General features: G+C 56.3%; 8 protein-coding genes across 8 annotated transcripts; 4 read left to right on the forward strand and 4 right to left on the reverse strand.

Annotated features, from left to right (window-relative positions):
- Window positions 1-3,960: 3,960 nt before the first annotated feature.
- Window positions 3,961-4,943, forward strand: BO72DRAFT_386532 (sulfotransferase family protein; the record flags this gene model as incomplete). The annotated part of the gene is made up of 3 exons (XM_040941639.1): window positions 3,961-4,105; window positions 4,172-4,448; window positions 4,508-4,943. 3 exons carry the CDS (start codon window positions 3,961-3,963, stop codon window positions 4,941-4,943), a joined length of 858 nt encoding a protein of 285 aa, XP_040797676.1.
- A 1,894-nt stretch (window positions 4,944-6,837) lies between these two features.
- BO72DRAFT_230418 (uncharacterized protein) lies at window positions 6,838-7,463 on the reverse strand. The gene has a single exon (XM_040939843.1). The coding sequence runs from the start codon at window positions 7,345-7,347 to the stop codon at window positions 7,009-7,011; it is 339 nt and encodes a 112-aa protein (XP_040797677.1). The 5' UTR covers window positions 7,348-7,463; the 3' UTR covers window positions 6,838-7,008.
- BO72DRAFT_451504 (arylsulfotransferase family protein) lies at window positions 7,238-9,834 on the forward strand. The gene is made up of 4 exons (XM_040945502.1): window positions 7,238-7,698; window positions 7,795-7,923; window positions 7,976-9,473; window positions 9,531-9,834. Exons 1-4 carry the CDS (start codon window positions 7,579-7,581, stop codon window positions 9,815-9,817), a joined length of 2,034 nt encoding a protein of 677 aa, XP_040797678.1. The 5' UTR covers window positions 7,238-7,578; the 3' UTR covers window positions 9,818-9,834.
- Window positions 9,835-10,528: 694 nt separating this feature from the next.
- BO72DRAFT_461930 (uncharacterized protein) lies at window positions 10,529-11,011 on the forward strand (the record flags this gene model as incomplete). Its single annotated transcript, XM_040946542.1, has 1 exon — window positions 10,529-11,011. The coding sequence occupies one exon, from the start codon at window positions 10,529-10,531 to the stop codon at window positions 11,009-11,011; it is 483 nt and encodes a 160-aa protein (XP_040797679.1).
- Window positions 11,012-11,365: 354 nt separating this feature from the next.
- On the forward strand, window positions 11,366-14,278 carry BO72DRAFT_488821 (putative MFS transporter). The gene is made up of 4 exons (XM_040948057.1): window positions 11,366-12,733; window positions 12,796-12,977; window positions 13,025-13,320; window positions 13,372-14,278. Exons 1-4 carry the CDS (start codon window positions 11,731-11,733, stop codon window positions 14,024-14,026), a joined length of 2,136 nt encoding a protein of 711 aa, XP_040797680.1. The 5' UTR covers window positions 11,366-11,730; the 3' UTR covers window positions 14,027-14,278.
- Window positions 14,279-14,304: 26 nt separating this feature from the next.
- BO72DRAFT_436978 (DUF292 domain protein) lies at window positions 14,305-15,881 on the reverse strand. Its single transcript, XM_040943336.1, has 3 exons — window positions 15,769-15,881; window positions 14,351-15,607; window positions 14,305-14,329 (listed from the first exon to the last, which is right to left on the reverse strand). The coding sequence occupies exons 1-2, from the start codon at window positions 15,787-15,789 to the stop codon at window positions 14,393-14,395; spliced, it is 1,236 nt and encodes a 411-aa protein (XP_040797681.1). The 5' UTR covers window positions 15,790-15,881; the 3' UTR covers window positions 14,305-14,329; window positions 14,351-14,392.
- A 374-nt stretch (window positions 15,882-16,255) lies between these two features.
- On the reverse strand, window positions 16,256-17,852 carry BO72DRAFT_471466 (SUN domain-containing protein; the record flags this gene model as incomplete). Its single annotated transcript, XM_040947089.1, has 3 exons — window positions 16,256-17,204; window positions 17,252-17,484; window positions 17,544-17,852. The coding sequence occupies 3 exons, from the start codon at window positions 17,850-17,852 to the stop codon at window positions 16,256-16,258; spliced, it is 1,491 nt and encodes a 496-aa protein (XP_040797682.1).
- Window positions 17,853-18,960: 1,108 nt separating this feature from the next.
- On the reverse strand, window positions 18,961-22,210 carry BO72DRAFT_451508 (MRX complex nuclease subunit). The gene has a single exon (XM_040945503.1). It carries the CDS (start codon window positions 21,796-21,798, stop codon window positions 19,447-19,449), a length of 2,352 nt encoding a protein of 783 aa, XP_040797683.1. The 5' UTR covers window positions 21,799-22,210; the 3' UTR covers window positions 18,961-19,446.
- Window positions 22,211-22,300: the final 90 nt, after the last annotated feature.

Consider the following 22,300-nt stretch of genomic DNA (forward strand, 5'->3'; position numbering starts at 1 on the left):
CGACCTTCCTTGTCGGAACTTCACACCCTCGTCCCTTCTTCCTGTCACATGTCTTCACGAGCTCTTTTCCACCCTTGATGATGATGAGAATCGTCCCAGCAAACGCTCCGCCAACTATGAGTCTGACGACCTAGAAGTAGACCCATTAAGTGGGCTATTCTACTTTCCTATACGAGTGACTACCTTCGCGGAGACGGCAATCATGGCACGTATCGTCCTCAACAACGCAATACACACGGTAACAGACACAGCCTGCCTCGCCTCAGTTGCCAACTTGCCACACGATTGTCCCGTCCGTCTCCTTCGTTCGATGCTGATCAAACGCCGGCCCGTCCTCCGTAGCAGGTACTGCACTCGCCAAGGATGATCCTCATCAACTGTACGAGCGTGCTCAACAATCATACTTTCCCGCTCATTTGGCTCTCGCTTCGTCCTCGAGCCGTGATAGGCTTGACCCTGAGCCGTTACGTATCCCGACCACGACGGATGGAAATTTGAGCCGATGGTCCTTTCCATGGATTGACCCCCTCCCGCCCCCCATCGTGCTTCTCTATCGGTTCAACCGCCTTGCCAAGCCGTGACCGGCACCCCCTGACACGTAGGCTGATACAGACCGGTGTGATGGGGGGCTTACGACGATTCATTCATGGGAGATTGCAGCTGGGCTGATTGATAGGTGGGTGGATCCACTGGGCGGGTGACTATCAAAATGGGGCTTGACTCCACTTCTGCAGAAATCGATAGTCCCCGACCTCCGAGAGCACGAAACGTCACGCCACATCGGGCTTGGTTACTTGTTTTGAAGCGGTACAGACAAATCCGCGAGGAAATGGAGAGATTGAGTCAAAGAAACAGATTCGTACGACTTGGAAACAAATGTCTATCTTTGGTGAAGAAGAAGAAAGCTACGATCAAAAACTTCTCCTGAAATTCACCTTATCAGATGGAAGGCCGTTCTGGTGGTGCTTTAGTCATGGCTGGGGAAGTTTTAGCCGACGGCTAACTTTTCTCGGTCCAAAGTTACAGCGGAAATGTGAAATTGAAACCAGAATCTGAAGCGTGAAATTTGCAACTCTCGAGCTTGATGCGTGGCCATAGAGCTGCTGCTTGTGGCCGTAAGAGAGGAAGCTCAAATCATGAATGGATCCAGGATCGTCTGGGCCTGAGCAAGTGTGGATGCAACCTTCTTCTAGGCCGACCAGCGGGTTCCCATCACCAACCAGCAGCCACTGACGCAGACTCCATCGGGTGTAAGTGTGTTTGACTTTGATCAAGTTCAAGTGGTTCTATTACATGGAGTCATGGACCAAGTTACGGTTTTTGATAGAGTCATGGTCTAGCAGCAACGTCGGTGTGACAAGGTTGTCGAGCCGGTCGAAATACGCTGTGATTAATTGTGGCCTTCTGGAACCGGTACATGGTCCGATTACCAGGATGGCAACCCTCAAGTTTCAGCGAATAGGACAAAGGGTGAAGCCTACCACTGGTCTCGTGGGAGCAGTCGCAATCCTTTGGTGCACGGGTCCTGTGGCGGACGATCGATAGCTCAAAGGCTTATCAACGGCAGCTGTGGTTCTGCCATGAAGACGAAGGCAAAGTGGGTTAAGCGTCTAACCCAGCCGCACGGAGGAGCAGGACTCCGCTGGAAGAGGCCGTTGGGCGGAGAAATTGTGGTCTCCGAAGGAGTGGCTATCGTTGACCCTGGAAGGTACAGTTCATGACTGAACTCGAAGTGTCGAGATGCTGCGAGTGACGGCCTGAGTAGCAGCAGCCATAGACATGGGCATTGCACCATGAATATGGCCGAAGGTACAACTGCCCGGCAAGTTTATATTGCGGGGTCCTAATTTGATGAATGCTTCGTATGCTGTTGATGTGCCGCCAAACGTTTGTGGTGGAGGAACAGCAACTGAGGATTTTACTGCACCTGCACTCTTACGACTACGAAAAGGGAATGATCGGACCGGTGTGACTCGCGAAGCTCGCTGATCTACCCCAGCGTTCTTAGAAATTCTCCATGGACTTCATTCGAGTATTTGCGGAACATGTGTTTTCATCAGGCGTGGACAACGACTCTTCGATCGTCCCTCAAACTTGCCATGGCACATCCAGAGCGACTAGGAGCTCAAGTCCCTTCCCACCCGTGACCCGACCAACCTAGTCGGATGCCCTGAATAGCAACGCAGGGTTCCCCTTTACAGAACCCTGCTGGATGTGGGGGAAATCAAGATCGAAGACGTTCCAGCACTTCAGACTTCGCTCGTATCCCTTTCAAGATTGCGGCTTGGTGCGGTATGGCGCGGAGACTAGACCGGGCCTTTACAGGCTGTTTGTTGGTGCTTGGTGATGATGACGACAAGGGGGCTGGCAACGTATGGATTCGACGGCGTGGATCCCGTTTATCCATCATCGTTTTTGCATGACGGAGAAATGTACGCGTCGCATGCGGCAAGACCACCAATCAACGGGCGCAAGGGCACGGCCCGACTGAGGAGGACAGAGCTTCCAGACTCTCTCGCGCCGGCGACAGGGCGCTGATGGCCAAGTGAAGCATGAGACTGCTGTTCCAGCGATCAGCGAAACGAGGGGCTACGCGGCCGATCTGCTGGGTTCGCGGCAGCGAGGCTTGGCACTTCTCCAGTTTCTTGGTCCATGAAACAGTTTATTGGTTTTCAAATTTCTGTCACAGACTCACAGTCGCATTGCTGGAACAACATGTGCCCCACCAGGAGAATTGGCACTTGCGGCTACACTTCCTTGGATATCCGTCTCCCTGCCCTCGCTTCTGAATGGCACAGAGGTCGTTAAACTCTTGGCGACGGAGTAACTGCGGACCATGGCTGGTCAAGTAGGCGAGCAGCTCAAACCGCCGACCCCTGACTATCTTTGCTTTGTATCGAGGGAGGAAGAAGGATGGTGAGGGGGAAGGACGAGAGAACGTCAGCCGGTGACGTCTGACACTGCGTGATCTGTGCCTGATTGTCTCAACTGTTGCTTTTTGGATCTGTTTCATATGTATGCTTTTTTATTCTGGGTATGTGTCGTATGTGTCGTATGTATGTCTATCATCATGCTGCAATTGCGGACAATATTTTCCCTTGGGTGTCACACTCTCTCCTCCCCCTTCATTTGGGGGGAAAGCTGTTGTGAAGAGGCAGAGACGATCCAGAACGTGAGTGGGGGGCGGGCGGGAACAATAATGGAAAGAACAATAGAATTCCATTCAAGGTCTTAGCCGTCATGGCTCGACGGGGTGGTAGACGGAGGTGTAACAGTAGGCTGTATTGCAAATACACCTGTTACCTCATCCTACCAAGTACCAGTACGGAGTAGATAGCTCGATTGATGGCTCGCACTGGAACAATGGTTCCCACGCGTACCTTTTTTCTTTTCCTTTTTCATTTTCTTTTTCTTACGTTGCCCTTACGAACCTTAAAGAAAAAAAAAAGAGTGTCAGTTTTTCTGTTACGAAATCAATCTAAAAATGGAGAAGACAGATTGCCATCAACCACTCACAATCTGCTCGTCATCTATTCGAGAAGCAGTGAATTTCCTCTTTCTGACTTTTCCAGAGTGGATCTGGGAGTAATTGATTGCCGCATCGGCACTAGTAAGCTTTCTGCTTCTTATCCTCCACCACATACGACGAGTCCATTGCAAGTTGACTGTTGGGTCTGGATGCGCGTTGATCTACCCGCACTCTCCTTTTAATGTCCTGCCATCGCCAGTTCAACATCGACTTTCTTCTCTCCCTTCTCAGCTTCATCTCGTGTGATCTTATCTTTATTTGTCCGGTCTGACCTGTCTTGCTGGACGCTTCTTTCCTTGTTTCACTCCGGTCTTGTTAATATCAAAGACTCTCGTTACAATCACTACCATCGCCGCCGCTGAGGCCTATTATCTTGCCGTGGCTTATCGTACCTATAAACACATTCTAATTTAGATTTCTCCTACTCAACCATGTCTTTGGTTCACTCCGACAACCTGGCTCCTCAGCCATGGACCGACATCTTCACCGAGGATACCTGCATCGATAGACGGCAGTGCCACCGGACGGTGCCGATGAAGGTGCTTGCCCTGGGTGTGGGAAGAACGGGAACAGCTTGTACGTGTCATTCCACAAGCCACACCGTCAATGGCCGGCGCCACTAACATTGCACCTTCCCAACAGCCCTCCGCAAGGCCCTTGAGCGCCTTGGCTACATGAAGACCTACCACATGATGTCCGCCAGCATGGAGAACCCGCCAGACTGCTTGATGTGGCACGATGCTCTGAGCGCCAAGTACGACGGCGTGGGCGAGTTCGGTAGAAAGGAGTGGGATCAGCTTCTGGGTGACTGCCAGGCCGTGTGCGACTGGCCTGCCTGCGCCTTTGCTAAGGAGCTGATTGAGGCCTACCCTAACGCCAAGGTCATCTTGACCACCCGTGAGGTCGAGTCTTGGCACGCGTACGTTCCATTCCATCCCACCTTCCAGCCGGGCACCCCGCTAATCTGTCATGCTACAGTTCCGTGATGAAGACCGTTTGGTGGCGTGTGTCGGATCCCGAGCACCGATTCGTCTCGAACTTCAGCTGGGCCGCCAGCATGTACTACCCCATGCTCAACAAGTTCTTCCAGACCTTCTTCCGGGGCGACTTCCCCAACCAGGGCAAGCAGGTGTACCTCGATCACGTGGAGGAGGTCCGCAGCCTGGTGCCCCCGGAGAGACTGCTCGAGTACCAGATTGGCGAGGGCTGGGGCCCGCTCTGTGAATTCCTGGGCGAGGAGGTGCCTGACACCCCCTTCCCCCGCGGCAACGACATGGCCGACTTCTTCAAGCGCTGCCGCTCCCGCAACAGGCGCCAGATGCTGAACGCCGCCCTCCAGGCATTCACTATGGGTGGAGCTATCCTGGCCACCGGCTTGGCTGCCACCATGGCCTTCAAGCGCTTCTCTCGGTAGAGGGTGGTTTGTTACTTTGCGTGTTTATCCTGTGGTGTGCGCTGGCCGCCGATCGCCGCAGGTTTCTGTTTTGTGTGTTTTGATTATCATATACCGATGAGCGTACCGACCCTCAGATCCAGGGTTGGATTATTGTTATAATGCGTGATTCTATCACTTGTGAGATTTTTTTTTCTTTTTATTTGTGTTGGGCAATGGTAGGACTTTTATGTACGGACTGATTAGACGGGATATTGGCAAGGAAAAAGCATTGGGCGGACGGCACTTTTGGTTTTCGCTCAACTACATAGTATGAAGGTAGTCGCTGATATCACTGGGCGCCGATCGGAATGGAATGAACTCAATATTCTTTGCACATCGCATGTTTTCCCTTATCACTGTCTTGTCCCTGCAGTACATAACAACAGTACAGTATAGTACTCCGTTCATTTGTGGACGGTAGGACAAATGGTCTCGGCATGCATGCATGCATGCAGCGGGCCAGCCCCCCGGCGCGCCCTACAGGGTGCGTGCATCCTTCCTGGCCTTGGCAACCCAGCCAACGACGCCCTGCACTTGTTGCACCTTTGGAAAGTAGTCGTAGCTAGAGCTTAATCACAATGCCAAGCGACTCGAAGCATGCTGACGTCCGCTGCACCCATCACTCAATTAGGTAGGACAGCTGCTGCTCAGTATAAACAGGTCAACCACTGTAGCTTTTTCTTTTGAGCAGAGACACAAGATGGGCGGGCGCATCGGTAGCAAGAACAATACTTCCAACCTATCCGTGGTCTGATCCAAGTGCAGTCCAGTAGCATCCATAGCCCAGACGGCTGCTACCTTCAAGGTTCTGCATACCACCCACCGTACCTCATTCAGAAAGCCCAAAGATACCCAGGTAGTCAAAGTCCTATGTAACGCCAGCGTCCCAGCGTCCCAGCGCCCTCCAGACAAGAGGAAACAGGAAACATCGACGAAACACTACAGCAAACCCTTTCCTTTAAGTTACAACGTCTACCTCAATCGCAACAAAGAGCAATTGGACTCCTTCCGCAACACTAACCGCAATCCGGGCTCTCCACTTACGCAATCGCTCGCCAACCCAAAATTTGTGCCCCGAAGCTCTCTAAGCCATCGTCCCGTGGCGGCGTGACGCGGCGGGCGGCGGGCGGCGGGCAGCGGCGCGCTTCCCCTTGCGACCGGCTGTTCGGGAAACGGTTCGAGGCTTGGCGGGCGCGTACACAGTAGATTAAGTCTCGACGCTAAAGGGGATGGTGAGTCGATGACTGAGCGGGATTTGGGAAAGCCGTGCATACTACTGACTACGTACGTGGTGGATTTTGTTTGATCCTTGAAAGGAGAAAACATAAAGGACAGAAAGAGGGTTAAGTTAAGGGTTGGTTGACTTGGTTGGAACTTAGGAGGTTTGAGTGGTGTTACAGATTATCGGACAGGGGGAGGGGAGGGGGGCCCGGCCCAGCCCGGCCTGGGTTGGGATAAAACTTACCCCGGGGATTAGGCGGGAACTGGTATTGTTTCGGTAAGGATTTACTTGTCCTTAAGGTACGAGTAAGTTATGAGTATTCGGGTGAGGGCCCGGTAAGTTCGGGTTGTTCGTTATCAACCAACCTTCCTGTGTCTGTGTCGGAGATACCGCAAGCCTCGCAATGTTCGGATGTATCATTGTTGGATATCGTGGTTTGTCGGTGAGGAGCTGTACTGGTTGAGTGTTTCCAGGTCTCATTGGCGCTGGTTTGGGATTTACTGGTCAAGTCACCGAGTTGTGATTTGATTCTAAGCGCTGAAACGCGGGGAGGGGAAATCGTGGGATTGAGGTGACGACGACAACAACAGATGAAGGACTATTCTTAGGTCCGAACCGCGCAAGACAGACAATCAACTGATTTGCAGAACGGAGGGCTTCTCCTGAGACTCGTCTTGACAAACCCTCCTCCACGAGCCTTTCTGCTTCTTTGGTCCAGGAAGGAAGATCTTCAACGTGGATGATGCTTGACTATCACACCTAAAAATGGCTCTGCGGAGGTGATCGGTCGATGCGCAACGAAGATGCATTCAATCTTATGAATCATATCGTCGATGCTCTTCGAAGAGAACCCGACAAATCCTGATCCCACCCACCAGCTGCAAGAACGCAATAAACCATGACCGACATACGTACGACCAAGCAGTAGTGGATCCTGTCTCGGCAGTGATTAGGTACGTTGGCGATGCTTGGCAGCCTCCACTTACGTCGCCGGCCCAAGAAGTCGATGCGCTCAAGCATTCGGTCCCAGTATTCGCGGCCTCGCATTGGCCTGCCACTCTGGAGCTTTGCATGTTCGTGCGTGGGAGTTTCGGACGGACGGTCACAGGCTTTGCTTTCCCAGCGTATCCGCTGTAAACTTCTTATCAAGTTAGGAAACATGATTTTTTACTAATCCTTTCTCTCTCGTCCCCTGGCTGTTCTGGCGTTGCGTTTGGCGTGGTTGAGTTGACTTGCATTCAGTCGCTCTCTGGAAGTTGAGACTGTATTCTGCTTTCAAGGTTGGACAATCACGAATCTTCTTTTCTTTCCTTGTTCTCGTCCTCGATTTTGTCATCGCATTCCTTGTTTTCCACACATACTGGGTGCGACGGATGCACCGCTGAAGGATCGATGATCGGCTCTATACGCAACCCGAGCGGCTTTGCTCCGTCCTTCTTACTGATCTCCCTGGCTATACTTGTAATATTCTTACCATCAGTCACGGCGGAGGTGGATTCGGTCTTCAAATCGGTAAGCATTTATAGTAGCTGTGGCAGCGGCGTGCACGCCATAAAGCCAAGATGTTCGCCATGCGGATCACTAACCTTGTGTCAACGACCGTCGCAGAGACCCGACCTCTACCCGCCTGTCCTCACCTTGGAACATCGCAACCCCGACAAGCTCAGCCCGGGCTATATCTTCGTGGGCCCTTATGAGGCAGCCAACTCGGGGCCGTATATTTATGATGACGAAGGGGTATGTGTCCGTCATGAAAGACCGACCGGCCGCATCTGCTAATGACTTGTAGAATCTAGTCTGGAGCGGATGGGGTAATTCCGGCCCTGGAAACGCTCATGGCATGCATGTTTGCCAGTACCAGGGTAAAGACCATCTCTGCTTCTTCCAGGGCGTTCAGCAGAACGGGTACTGTCGCGGCCATGGCGTGATCATGGACAGCAATTATCGGATCGTCCGCACTGTGGTCCCCGGCGGAGGCATGGCATCCAGCGATATGCACGAGTTCAAGCCCATCAACGACGGCAAGACTGCTCTGTTGACCGTCTACCAACAGCGGCAATTCGATTTGAGTTTGTGGAACGTAAAGACGGGCATGGGGTGGCTGATGGAGAGTGTCTTCCAGGAAGTTGACGTCGAGACCAACGAGGTGCTATTCGAGTGGAAATCGCTTGACCACGTTGACCCGTCAGCGGCCTACACCTGGCCCAGCCACACGGACACTTCGGGCACTGGGCTGGACCCGCGCTCGCCCTGGGACTACTTCCACATCAATTCCATCGATAAGAACAGCGAGGGCGACTATCTGATTTCCTCGCGCCACACGTGCGCGATCTACAAGATCTCCGGCCAAGACGGCTCGGTGATCTGGCAGTTGCACGGAGCCAACCCCTCCTTCAAGAACATCAACTTCAGCTTCTCGCAGCAACACGATGCCCGCTTCTTGAGCGAAAACGCCACCCACACGCTGCTGTCACTTTACAACAACGGCTTCAATGGCTTCAACCGGACGCACGACTATTCCTCGGGCATGATCATCCTGATCGACCACCGCGATAACACCGCGACCCAGCTGCTGGAGTATGCACCGCCGGGTAAGACCATGATCAGCTCCAGCCAGGGCAACTTGCAGGTTCTGCCGAACGGTAACGCGTTCATCGGGTGGGGCAACAACGCCTACATTTCCGAGCATGACGAGCAAGGCAATCTTCTCCTGTGGGGATACATTGACAAGGATCGGATCATGAACTACCGCGCGCAAAAGTTCCAGTGGGAGGGCAATCCGACCGACGTGCCGGCCATGTGGACCTACGCGAAGTCGAGCGAGACGTACGCTCCGACGACCTTCTATGTCAGCTGGAACGGGGCGACCCGCGTGAAGTACTGGCGCTTCTACGGCGCGCAGAACGCCACCGGCCCGTTCATGTTGATCAAGCAAGTCGCGAAGGACGGCTTCGAGACGAGCTACACGGCGGGCGAGTTCTACCAGTGGACCTACGCCGAAGCTGTCGACGTGGAGGGTCAAGTGCTGGGCAAGTCGCGGAGCCTGTTCACATTTGTCCCGTCGGCGGAGTTGCAGAACTTCTGTGCGACCGATGCGTGCGAGAATGCCCAGTCGTATGGCATGCCGAATGAGGAGGGCGCTGGGCCCGCGATCCCGCCGGCTGGGATTATCACCGTGCCTTGGGTTGAGCCTGGTCATCCGGACACTTTGTACGACTGGGGACAGACGAAGCAGTCCGAGGGAGAGGGAAAGGAGGCGGAGGCGCACAGTTCAGATAAGGCCTACAGTAAGTTTGACCTTCTAGCTGGCAAGATGACCGAAAGTGATGCTGATACGAGTCTAGACAATGTAGGGTGGATTGCCCCGGTCTTCGGGTTTGTGGTTACGGTGGCGGCTATCTACACGATCCATCGGGTCTACCGGCGACGGCAGCAGGACCTCAGCCGGGTTAAGGAGCGCGCTTCCACGGAGCATCTAGATCAAATGGAACGGACCCCGCACTCAGTGGAAGCGGACGAGCTTCCCTGGTGGCATTGGCGTCGATTCGTAGGGAGACAGCTGCCGCGGTATACGCCCCTGGCCGAGGGACAGGGCTCAGCATGGCAGCAGGGAGGGCATATAGAACGGTAGCAGCTTTTGTTTTCGACTCCTAGAGTAGATATTAGAATCGTTCGATATGATCCATGATTCATATGGCAGGATACAATACGAGTCTTCTCATATTGGGCAGAGTGCCTCGGACTTAAGATGTGATGACAACACCTTACCCCGAGGTCTGAGCCACAATCCGTTCGTCATGGGGGTGGATGATCCACCCAACCCCGGAATAGGCCTTGCCTCGTGCATAAGACAGAAGGTCTGATAGGGAACGGAAGCAGGTCATCCATGCAGGCATACGTATGGACTTGCGTAAGAGGTTGGACGTTCAGTTGTGTCATCCCTCGGGTATTGATTGGGCCAACAGTTGGGGTATACTAAGGTACACAATTGCAGGTGAGATTGGTCTTTGTTCTCGAATCGAGTATTATCGACTGTCAGCGGAGATCGCCTACCAAGTATAGAGGGATATCCCTGCCCGCTTTGTTGAACCGCTTGACGACAACCTCCTTTGTCGACAATCGCCAGCAGATTAGCATCAATGCTTCGATAGACAATAGAACTCAATGAGCATAACCGGCATCGTCACTGGGCCCTGTCACTCTATAAATACAACTACAATTTACAACTACACCTACACATTCAATCCCCCCACAACCCACCCCCCCTCCAACGTAACAACTCACACCCCAAGTAAGTAAGTACTACACGTAGAGGCAACTGTCCCCGGTAGAATCCGCCAGAATGCGACCCGCGTTTCCCGACCACGCCGTCCGCCACGACGACGGCATCTACGGCCACTTCACCAAGCACTACCTGAGCCGCCACGGGTACTGCGACCGCGACCACGAGCAGGTCTTCGTGGTGGTGACCGTCTCCCAGGAGCTGATGGACCGGCACGACTGGGCCTTCTACGAGGAGCAGCTGCGGCTCGAGATCGAGGGCGAGCGGATCAGCAAGCCCACCGCCGAGGCCGTCTTCGGCAAGATCCAATGCGCGGGCGTCGCGCGCCACTACAAGGAGTGCGTCGGCGCCGAGCGCGTCACGGGGCCCGACATCCTCGCCGTCGAGATCGGCGGCCGCGTCGAGCACAGCACCTCCCACGACTTTTGGCTGCTCCAGGAGTGGTATGAGAACACGCTCATGCCGTACTGGGGCCATCCGCCGCTCGCGGTGCCCGTGGAGGGCGAGGCGTATTGGCCGTTTTTGCGGTTTGGGTGGTGGTAGGTTTTTTTTTTTTTTTTGTGGTGCCTTTGCGGTGAAGAGGAGAGAGTGAGATGATTTAGATGATAATATCGAATAAAAAAAAGAGAGGGAATCCTCGTACTCATAACAATAATCAATGGTTTGTACACCTCATATGTATTGCATAACTCAGTGATGATAGTGGAGACCAAATGCTCGGGTGCCAAGCCTGGAGGGTGGAGAATTGCGTCGCAAGCCTTTTTCGGCTACGCTGTAATTTACCTGGTACTCTCGGTCGTATTGGGTATTGAGATTTTGCAGTTTCTATCCCTTTACTGTCTGTCTGTCACATCGCTTCATTTCACTCCCGGTTCATTTCAGTTCAGTTCATTTCCACGCCCACCCCCGAATCAAGCAATTGAAGGCGATGGAGGAGCTGTTTCGTGTTCGATGATCGTGTGTTTAGTTTCTAATTCTATTCTTTCTTTCTTTCTATCTTTCTTTCTTTCTCACTCTCTCTTTTGTACTGGACTTTTCTTGCTCTTTGCATCTGCTCTGCTGCCATCATCAGCATCGTCACTGTCACTCTTTTCACCGAATTGATTCCTCTCATTGCTGCAGCTGCAGCCAGTATTTACCGTCCGGGTCTCCGACCGACCTTTAGACTATAACCCACTGACCCATTTGGCCCCTCCTTGCGTCTTTTTGGTTCCTTTCCCTTGACATTCCTGCTGTCTATCCTCCTATCACAACTCGCGCCGATGCCCGTCCCACGAACCGCATCCCAAGGAACCGGCCGGCGACCATCCTTGACGCTTAACGCCGCGCCGCCTCTTACGGCCACTTCCACATCATCCTCCGCCATCGCTTCGCCTCTCCCACCAACAACCCCCAATCCCCTCTCTGCGACTTCCACCTCCTTCGCCCAGTCCACCAAGAACCGGCATGCTGCCCGTCATACCAGAGCTACCTCGTGGACTTCCGGCCACGACCAAGGCGGCGAACCCTCGTCCTCGACCTCTGCCAATTTTCCGCTCCACCAACAACACCACCACCAACAACGTCGTCGTCGCGAATCCAACCTCTCGCTAGCCGACGTCTCCGAAGGCTCCTCCGGCCGCTACGAGGACTACGACCACGATTCCCACAACATGGCCTCGAGGAACACCTCTCTCGACTGGGGCCATGCCCGCAGTCGCTCCCACAGTCAATCACAGACCGCGATGTTGCGACCTCAAGAACTGGCCGATGCGCCCTCCGCGGCGCCCATCTCGCGCCCCGCTCCGGTGACCTGGATGTCCCTGCCGAAGAAGGGCCAGCTCGCGCTGCTGGGGCTCTGCCGTGTCTTCGACTTCTTGCAGATTGCCTCCCTGCAGGCCTACATGTTTTATCAGCTGAAGTCCTTCGACGAGAACCTGTCCGACGCCGATGTGTCCACCCAGGCCGGCATCCTGCAGGGCGCCTTCACCGCCGCGCAGTTTGCGACCGCTATCCCCTGGGGTCGGGTGGCCGATGCGGAGTGGGGTGGCCGGAAGTTCGTGCTGCTGGTGGGCTTGCTGGGCACCGCCTTGTCCTGCCTGGGGGTCGCCTTCGCGACCTCGTTCGCGCAGGCCGTGTTCTGGCGCTCCTTCGGCGGGGCCATCAATGGGACTGTCGGGATCATCCGGACCATGATCGCGGAGAATGTGAAGGAGAAGAAGTACCACTCGCGCGCGTTTTTGATTCTACCAATCGGGTTTAATGTGGCCGCCTTGTTTGGTCCCGGTGAGTGTGGCGCCTGTCTACTAGGATTCTTGAGGGTGGGTTGACTAATGGTTGTATGATAGTGATGGGCGGGATGCTGGCCGATCCGGTCAAGGCGTATCCCCGGTTATTTGGGCCCGACTCGTCGTTCGGCGGTGCCAACGGCGTGCAGTGGCTGATCCGCTACCCCTACGCTTTGCCCATGCTGGCGAACGCCATTTTCTTGTCGTTCGCGGCGGCGTGTGTCGCCATTGGTCTGGAAGAGGTAAGTGGCTGGCTCTTGGCAGTGTGGTTCAACACTAATTGTTGCAGACCTTGGAGGCTTGTAAAGGCAAACCCGGGTTGGGGGTCTTCTCGATGCGGATTTTCGCGCGCGGTGTTCGCGCCGTGGTGCCCTCGTCCTCCCCGCTGTATCACCGGCTGCCGTTCGCCGACTACGAAGAGGCCGGCCCTCTACTGGGCCGCCGGGATACGGCCGAGAGCTACGAGATGGAGGAGAAGGCCAGCAAACACACTCGCCAAAGCCGCAGCTTGCCCTTCCGTCGGATCTGGACCAAGAACGTGCTGTGCACGCTCCTGGCGCAGGCCTTCTTCGACTTCCAAATGGGGTATGTTTCTGCGGTTGTGTTGCATACGACATCGATCTGACCATGACACAGTGCCTTCAACAACCTGTGGCTGTTGTTCCTCTCGACGCCGCGCTACGACGCCAACGACCCCACGAGCCCCCTGCAGAAGCTGCCGTTCGTCTTCACCGGCGGCCTGGGGATGCTGCCGCAGAGCGTGGGCTTCGCGACCGCGATCCTCGGCATCATCGGCATGCTCCTGCAGTTCACCATCTACCCCAGCATCAACGGCCGCCTGGGCACGGCCAAGAGCTACCAGTACTTTTTGACGTTGTTCCCCCTGGCGTACGCGTTTGCGCCGTACATCGCCCTGGCGCCGTCCACGGTGCCGCCGCCGGGCCAGGCCAACGGCGGCTGGGTGTGGTTCTCGATCATCGTGGTGCTGTTCCTGCAGGTGACGGCGCGCACCTTCACGCTGCCGACCTCGATCATCCTGCTGAACAACTGCTCGCCGCACCCGTCCGTGCTGGGCACCATTCATGGGATTGGCCAGTCCGTGTCGTCTGCCTTCCGCACCATCGGGCCGATCTTTTCGGGGTCGTGGTACGGGTACGGGCTGGAGATGGGCATGGTGGGCTTCGCCTGGTGGCTGGTGGCGCTGGTGTCGGTGTTCGGCTGCGTGGCGGCGATTTTCGTGTATGAAGGGTCGGGGCATGAGATTATTCTTCCGGGGGAGGAGGAGGAGTAGCAGTGCCTCGGTTTTCGAGTTTTTGGTCTAAATCTCTTTGCTTGTTGATATTTCCTGTATATAATTACATGCGTCCGTGTTCAGGATGATGGTGTTCTGGATATACGGGCTGTCGCATGCTTGCATATTTGGTTTGTTTATGAGCGTTCGCTACTGATACCTGTTGCATTTTGCTTGTTGTACGCGTGTTGCTACGCGTGGATGACGGAAAAAAGGGGAGGGAGTATAGAGGACGAATACAATAGATTCAGTCCCAAACCATGAGGTATAATAAACCAGCGTAAGTATGCACACGAACGTAACCACCACCACCACCACCACCACCACCGCCACCACCACCGGTCCCAAAAACACGTGTAAGCCAAACTACCGCCTCAGCGCAGCAAACCGCCTCGTCAACTCATCCAACTCCGGTATCTCACTCTTCGCTTTCGCCCCACTGGCAGGCACTCCAGCCTCGCCCACCGTCGTCGTCGTTGAGGGCGGATAATCCGCATCCCCGGGCACCCTCACGCGGGGATGCAAATTATCCACCCTGGGCCCCGGCGGCGCCACACTCACGAAGCTCTTCCCCTGCTGCCAGCCCCTGGGCGGCGTCGCCTGATTGAGCGCGAGGGTCTCGGAAGCCCGGCGCGCTTCGCTCTCGACCGGCGAGCGCTGTCGGCGTATCGGTGTTGACGGATCTCCCTCATCCCCATCCCCATCGCCGGGGGCATCATCACCATCATCACCATCACCATCACCACCACCATCCAACCCGGAAATCGTCGGCACCTCCCCACCCCCCTCAACAAGATTCTCCCCACCCCCCCAAGCAACGCCATAAGCCCGCGCAATCTCCCTCAGATAACAATCCACCAACTCGGCCGACGGCGCGCGCACGCGCAGCACCTTCACCACGCGGGCCGGCACGCGCACGCCCGGCACGGCATCCTCCTGCGCCAGCGCCATGAACTCCTTGCCCCACCGCTCACCCAGCAGGTTCCGGAGGATCGTGAGCTCGCGCACGTCGTGCGGGAAGCGCGGGTACGCGTAGAAGATCACCGCCGCGGCCTCGTCGAGGGCGGCGTCGATGTACTCCTCTTGCCCTGCCGCTGCCGCGTGCGTACCGTTGTCTGATGTGGTGGTGGTGGTGGTGGTGGTGGGTTGCTCCGCTTCGCCGGGGGGGTTGGAAGACGGTGACGGTGCGTGTTTCCCCAGCCCAAAAATCGAGAACCTGCCGCCTAAACTGCCACTTCCTCCGGTCTCCCCCGAGGCGCTATGCTTCCCACCAGAAGCGGCAGCGGCAGCGGCCAGTCTCGCGCGATTCCGGGCCTGCGCGCCCTTCTCCCCGAACGCGGCCTGGTCGAGCACGTTCGCCCGCGCCAGAAGTAACTCGCAGTACAGCTCGACCATCTCCATGGCTTCGACGGCGGTGTCGGTGGCGATCACATTCTCGACGCGGATGCGGGCGCTCGAGTCGCGGCCTTCGGCCAGGAGGCTTGACAGGTCGCGGCGCTGGATGACGCTGCTGGCGGTGTCTTTTTTTTGGAGGAGGCGGAGGCGCGGGATGAGGAGGTGGAGGGTGCTGGTTAGTTTTGTCTGCATTCCCTAGTTAGGATGGGGTGGTGGGATCGGGGGTGGTGTTTGGTGTTGGTGTTGGGTGCGGGGTTTGAGGTGCGGGGGTTTGTTTTTGGAAGGGTTTGGGTTTGGGGTGGTGATTGAAGCTCATGGTCAAGGTGGAAAAAAAAAGGCAGACGTACCGTCTGTGGGGAGGGAGGCATCTTGAGAGACTTCGAGGCTTCCAGACTTCCAGACTTTCAGTTCTGTGGTGTGTACACGAAAAAGAGAGTGCGATGGAAGACGGAGAAGCGGAAGATGGCTGTAGATACGGAGACGGAGGTGTGGATGACGCTATCGTTCTCCCTCCCGCTTGGCATTTCCGAGGCCGGATGTTTTGGTTGCTTTCGTTGCTACGAATAGTTATACTCCCTTCTTCTGTCATCTCCCCTTCCTTCACTTTCCTCCTTACGGCCCACAACACATTCTACTCTTACTCACGTCGTACCCACGAACAATGCAATTGCCAACCACTCTCGAAGATTAATATTAACATAAAACTCATCAATCAATAAAATACAAGAACATCGTATCATAAGGGTATACAATAATATAAGGTAAAATGTTCCTGTCGAAGTGAAGTGAAGAAGAAACAGAATTAATGTAGTAAATGAAGGTCAGACATGCAGTCTAAACCATCAGCACGGCTCCAATCACCGCCAACACCAACCCCAGCCTCGACACCGTCTTGCTGCTGGCGCCTCCTTGAGCCGCCGTCATGACGGTCGGCGTCGCAGCCGTTTCGCTGGCACTCTCAGCAACCGCCTCCATCTGCACGTGGCCGGTTTCAACGAAAGCGTGCGGCGCGTACGTATAGCTGGCGGATGCGACCGCGGCGGAAGATGGGCTCACTTTCACGCTCGATGAGGGGCCTTGAATGGGAATCCGCGTGGGGTTGAAGATAATGGTGGTGGAGAAGATGGTGGTGGTTCTGCTGTCTGCGATGGATGTGCTAGAAGCGGTACTGAAACTGGTGCTGGAAACGATGGATGAGCTGCTGGTGCTGGTGCTGCTGATGCTGGTGCTGGTACTGGTAGGAGTAGCCGAGGTGCTGGTGCTGGTGCTGATGCTGGTGCTGGTGCTGGTACTGCTGGTGCTGCTGGTGCTGGTGCTGGTCGAGGTACTTGAAGTGCTGGTGCTCTTGATGGTTGAGCTGCTGCTGGCCACAACACTGCTGACAGTGCTGCTGCCCCCAGACGAGCCCGCCTTATCAAACACAACAATGTTCGCCGATTCGCCCTTAGGAACAGTGACCACGCAGAACGCGGCCCCTCCGGCGCCGATCGAGCTGGAGCCCGTCATCTCGTTGACTCCGTTCACATCCGGATCGATCTTGCAGGGAAGTCCATTGCAGCTGTCGCCCTCGCATTCGATCTCCACGCCAAAGTCGGGCACCACGTCGCGGAAGGGCGTCGTCAACTCCAGGTAGATCGGGTTCCATCCGATCTTCACGTACGTGTTGCCCGAGGCGTCGGTGTTGGCCCCGGCAACATAAGGCGACCAATTGCCGATGGGGCTCGACGAAGTTCCCCAGACACAGGCTGTGTCGGTGCTATAGCCGGGTGGATTGATGTAGAAGCTGCTTCGGTCAGTGCATGCACCACCTTCGCTCAGACAAAGACTTACTGCGCCGCAGTCTCGAGCCAGTACTCGACATCCGGCACGGCGAGGGTCTCCAGCTCCTGCACCAAGGTGGGGATGAGCATGGCCTCGTTGCCCGGCAGGACGGTCTGACAGAACGAAACATGGCTGGAGCACTTGTTCTTCGCGCTCACCGCTCCGGTGCCGTCCTGGCAGTACGGCTTCTTCGGGAAGGGCTTCTGGATGTTGCCGTCCTCGTCGCAGTACAGGCCGCCGTTCTATTGTAGGCCGTGATCAGTTTGGTGGTCCGTGCCACGGAGCTGGCGGGGACACCTACCATCGACAGCGGGAAAGTGTACGAGGTGGCCTCGGGGTCCCATTGCATGGAGACCTGCCCTGGCGGACAGGCGTACGGGCAGTATCCGCCGGGCGTACACTCCTGGTCTGGGCTCATGGCCCAGCCCCCGTTCAGCTCGCCCGGGGTGACGGCCACCAGGCCGGCGTCCGAGGGAAACTGACAGCTGCCGGTCTGCTTGGTCGCCTGAACGGCTCTTTCGACGGCCGCGTGGTGTCCATGACGGTGGGCATGACTGGCGGCCTCGACCCCGGCGATGAGAAGCCATGCAGTTGCGCTAATGGACTTCATGGCGTTCTACGGTGTTTGAAAAGGTGGTAAAGGACTGGATATTGTGACGTGACTCAGGGGGGGGGGGAGATAGGTATGATTGCCGACGGGCGAGGGATCAGAAATCCTGATCCCGAAACGAAAGACTATGGTCAGTGGAGTGGAGTTTGAAGAAACGAGTGACTGAGGGATGAAACACCTGGAGAAGAGAAGAAAGAAGAAAGAGGAGGGAGAGAAGAGGAAGAAGAGGAAAATGGCCGGGGGGGAGGATGGAGACGTCTTAGACTAGGCAGAAGAACGAGGCCGGCGGGCCCAAGCTGCAAGCGCGGATCAACCATGGCAGGCACAGGCGATGCAGATAGTGCGGACAGTGCAGGCAAGGAAGGACTCGAGTCGGGGAAAGCTGGAGGAGTGGAGCGGGCTGGAGGCTGGAAGGCTGGAAGGCTCAATTGAGATGCTGCATAATCCATGATGCTGGAGGACGTTACCCAAAACGGCAATTCTCCTGGTCATATCTCGGTTCGCCAAGCCGCCAGCGCGAGAGTTGGTGTTTGTCTTTTCCTCGACTGAGTAAAGCGTCAGGGGGTCCATCTTTTTGGACTCTCCGGCAGTTCATGGCTTTATCCTGGATCCTGGATCCACTCGCCTTGTGGAGATTGGCCAGCACTCCCAGCAGGGTTCACTGCACTCACTGGGCAGTGGGCACTCACTCCCCTTTCCATGTCGTATTCGTTTGTTCTGGTCGGTTGACTGCAGCCTACATCCATCATGGATCCATGGTGTGATTGACTTTATTGGAAATTGGATATTGGATATTGAGTGATTGCTGCGCTGCCAGGGGAGTGGGTTTATGAGAATAAGGTAAAGTTTACCCTCTGTCATCCTCTTTCCCATAACTACTAACTAACTAACCTACCTACCTACTAACTTACCTACCGACAACCCCGCCCCCTTATCCGGCCTGCCCTCTCTACCTCTACTACCACCACCAAGATAACGATCATCAATCTAGACTCGATCAACACCTGACTCTGATTCTGACTCTGACTTCGACAATCATAGATAAAACCTTTGTCTTCCCGTCTCTCTACCTTGGTTAGCATGGCTGCAACTTCACCCGACTGGAAAAGGGGGACCAATGGCCACCCGCTAGTTCGGACTGGTCAAGCAATAGTGCGTCTGTGCCCGCCCACTGCAAGCCAGCCCATTGCCCAGCTTGGCTGCAATCAACCACCGCTTGCCGCCCACTGGGCATTTCTTCTCGCGAGCCCGCACCGTTGAGCTTGGAGCTTGGAGCTTGGAGCTCGGGGCTCGGGGCTCGGAGCCCCCCTCCCCCCCTCCGCGCCATGCACCCCGGGTTTACTGCGGAGCGTCATGATTGAATTCATAATTGGATTCCTACGTCGTAGACGAGCTACAAATTGATGAATTGGTTGGCGCTCAAGTTCGAGAAACCGCGCTGGATAGATCGATTAGATGGTGAAACCTGGGAGAACGCCATGCCATTTGGAAAAATCTGTCCCCCGATGCGCCGTTGATGCTGAATTACGCTACACTGGAATCGACCCAACCTAAATTCTATCGAGTAATACGTCCGCAGACTAGACGGCCCTGGCTACCGCCGCCGAGGCACCGCCATCGGCTCGAACCCATCGCTGTCGTCGTCGATTTCCTCGCTGGCCACGCGTGCGCCCCTCGTCCGCGTGCTTGGGGGAGCGCTGCTCTGCGAGCCCACGAAATTCAGCGTCGTCTGGGTTTGCTGTCGGGTTCTCGTCTGGCGCGTGCTCGTCCCGCCCGTGGCTCGGGTTGAGGCTGCAGGCGGAGCGGCTGCGCGACGTTGGCTGGTGGTCATAGTCTTTGTAGAGGTGGTAGCTGGAGGTGCCGCCGCTGCTGCTGCTGCTGCTGCTGCTGCTGCCCGCCGTGTCCGAGTTGCAGGTTGTTTGACAAAGAGAGCCTGGGAGTCATCGTCATCGTTATCTTCTTCGTGGATATCTGGCAGGCCGGATACCGCATCATCGTCGTCGTCGTCGTCGTCGTCATCGTCAAGCATAATCACATCTTCCTCTTCGTCGTCCTCATCCTCCGACACCGCGCGACGACGACGGCCTTTACCTGCAGCTGTCTTTGACGGTGTAGCGGCGGCCTTTTTCGCGGCCGTGGCTGTAGTTTTTGCCGTGGTTGTGGTGGTTTTCCGTGTACTCGTCGTAGCTGCGGCTCTCCCGCCGCGTCCCCGCCCCCTGCCTCGCGTGGTCGAGGATGCGCGGGTTGTCGTAGCAGCTGCAGATCCAGTACCGTCCTCCGCGGCGACGTCCGCGTTTGGATCCCCGCCCTCATTGTCCGAGTGGATCAGCGCGCCCGGCTGATCCTCCCACGAGCCATCGAACTCGCTGTCCCAGCCGTCGGGCTTGGGCTTGTACCGCCGCTTGCCGCCGCGGGCGTGGCGGCTGCGCTTGTTGACCCCGCGGGTGAACATATCCTCCATCTGCGTGCGATACCGCTCCATGGCCTTGTGCAACGAGCTCTGCGCCAGCTCCTCCGCCGCGTCGATCTCGTCGGTGTCGCGGTCCAGCGCCATGAGATGCTTGATCTGGCTCTCCAGGGACTCGTTGACAAACATCTCCAGCGCGTGCTTGTCATCTTTGTCGATGAACTGCGCCACTGCGTCCCCGAAGGAGTTCTGCGGCAGGATGGTCAAGGACTGCGTGGCGAGGAAATCGCGCACCAGCTGCTCGACTTTGACGGTGTCGAGGGTCGTCAGGTGCGAGATGGCCGCCTCGTCGACGTCTGCGGTGGCGCCGTCCTTCCGCCGGGTGCCGCCGCCGGCCGTGTTCTTCTTCTTGCGGTGGAATTGCACCACGTCGTTGACGTTGGCGACGCGGCCGACGAAGCGGTTCGAGAACCGCTGCGGGTTCTCGCAGTCGTAGCTGCCGCCCTCCGGGGTGGAGATCTCCACACGCAGGCGCACCAGCGGTAAGGGGATCTCGCGGGGTTGCTCGTCGTCCTCGTCATCGGCGGTCGGCGGCGCCTCGTCCTGCATCTCGAGCCACTCTTCCTTGGCTTCTTCGATGAGCTCCTCGACGATACCCATCAGGAACCGCGTGAGTTCGGTGCGGTTGTTCTCCTTGCGCGCGAGCTTCTGCGCCCCCTTCTCTTCCGACAGCACGATCTCGCGCATGGCGAAGGGCCGCACGGTCCGGAGGCGGATGGGCTCGCTCTTGAACTCGCGGCCCGTGATGCTCACGATAGAAACGTGTTTGGCGACGGCTTCGCCGGGGCACAGCGAGGTGGCGACGGACGAGCCCGGCTGCATGACGTGGAAGTGGGTTTCGGGGTTCCGGCGCGGGTTGATCAGACACTCGTGCTCGTGGCCCCAGATGACCAGATCCAAAAATTCCGGCAGGAAGTTTTCTGGGAGGTAGCCCGTTTCCGTGTAGGCGTGGTGGTTCTGGTGCACGCAGATCAGGTTGAACCAGTCATCCTTCTGGATGGAGGGCTGGTAGAACTTCACCTTACCGTCGCGGAAGGTGCGGAACAGCCGCTCGTCGCGCACGTTGCTGATCCCGTACAGCGCGAGCTTGGTCCGCCCCTTCTGCAGCAGCACCGGCTTGACCTGGATGTTGTCGGATTCCGGCGTGCGGCCGTAGTAGTTGATTAATCCAGAAACTTGGAGGATGTCCAGCGCCGCCAGGTGGCCCTCGCCCGACGGGTCGTCGTGGTTGCCGTGGATGGAGAAGATGGGGATGGCGACGTTGATGTCCAGGTCCTCGTAGTTGACGTGGTTGAAGGCCCCCTGGAAGTTCTCGCTCGCGTCGCTGAGCATCTCCAGCTCGCACGGCTTGTCGCCCAGGCAGTTCATGCGGATCGACCGCATCACCTGGTACATGGACTTCCGGGACGGCTTGTTCTCGTGGAAGAGATCCCCCGCTAGCAGCACCATGTCCACGTCGTGCTCTTTGGCCAGGCACATTACCTCGTGGAAGCTCTTCCAGCTGTCGTCGCCCCGGATGGAGTCCCGCTCGTTGTAGCCCACATGGTTGTCGGTGGCCACGAGGATGCGGATGGTTTCCGCGTCTGATCGGCGTTTAGTTGAGGGACTTTTCAAGGTGGATACAGTGACTTACCGCCAAGATTTGGCATCGTGGGTCTATTTTATGGCGGAATAAGATATGATGAAGTTGGGAAGTTCTGATGACCGAGAAGAGATGTAGACAGACGGCTAGAATGAACTCGGTTATATGACTTTCATGTATCGCCTGGCTGCCTGGAATGGGCCAGTGCTGCCTACGCTACCGACTGGAAAGATAAGATGGGTATTCTCCTGCATAGAGCGTTGAAAACCTTTCGTTGCAGTTTGGACACAGTACCAGTGCGTAGTTCGATCATTGGGCTGACAATGAAATAATCAATTAATTCCCTTTTCGAGAAAGTCGCGCCTCGCCGCGTGCTCACGTGACGTAAATCATGGGACG

Source organism: Aspergillus fijiensis (genome assembly GCF_003184825.1).
Source record: "Aspergillus fijiensis CBS 313.89 unplaced genomic scaffold BO72scaffold_57, whole genome shotgun sequence".
Taxonomy (NCBI): domain Eukaryota; kingdom Fungi; phylum Ascomycota; class Eurotiomycetes; order Eurotiales; family Aspergillaceae; genus Aspergillus; species Aspergillus fijiensis.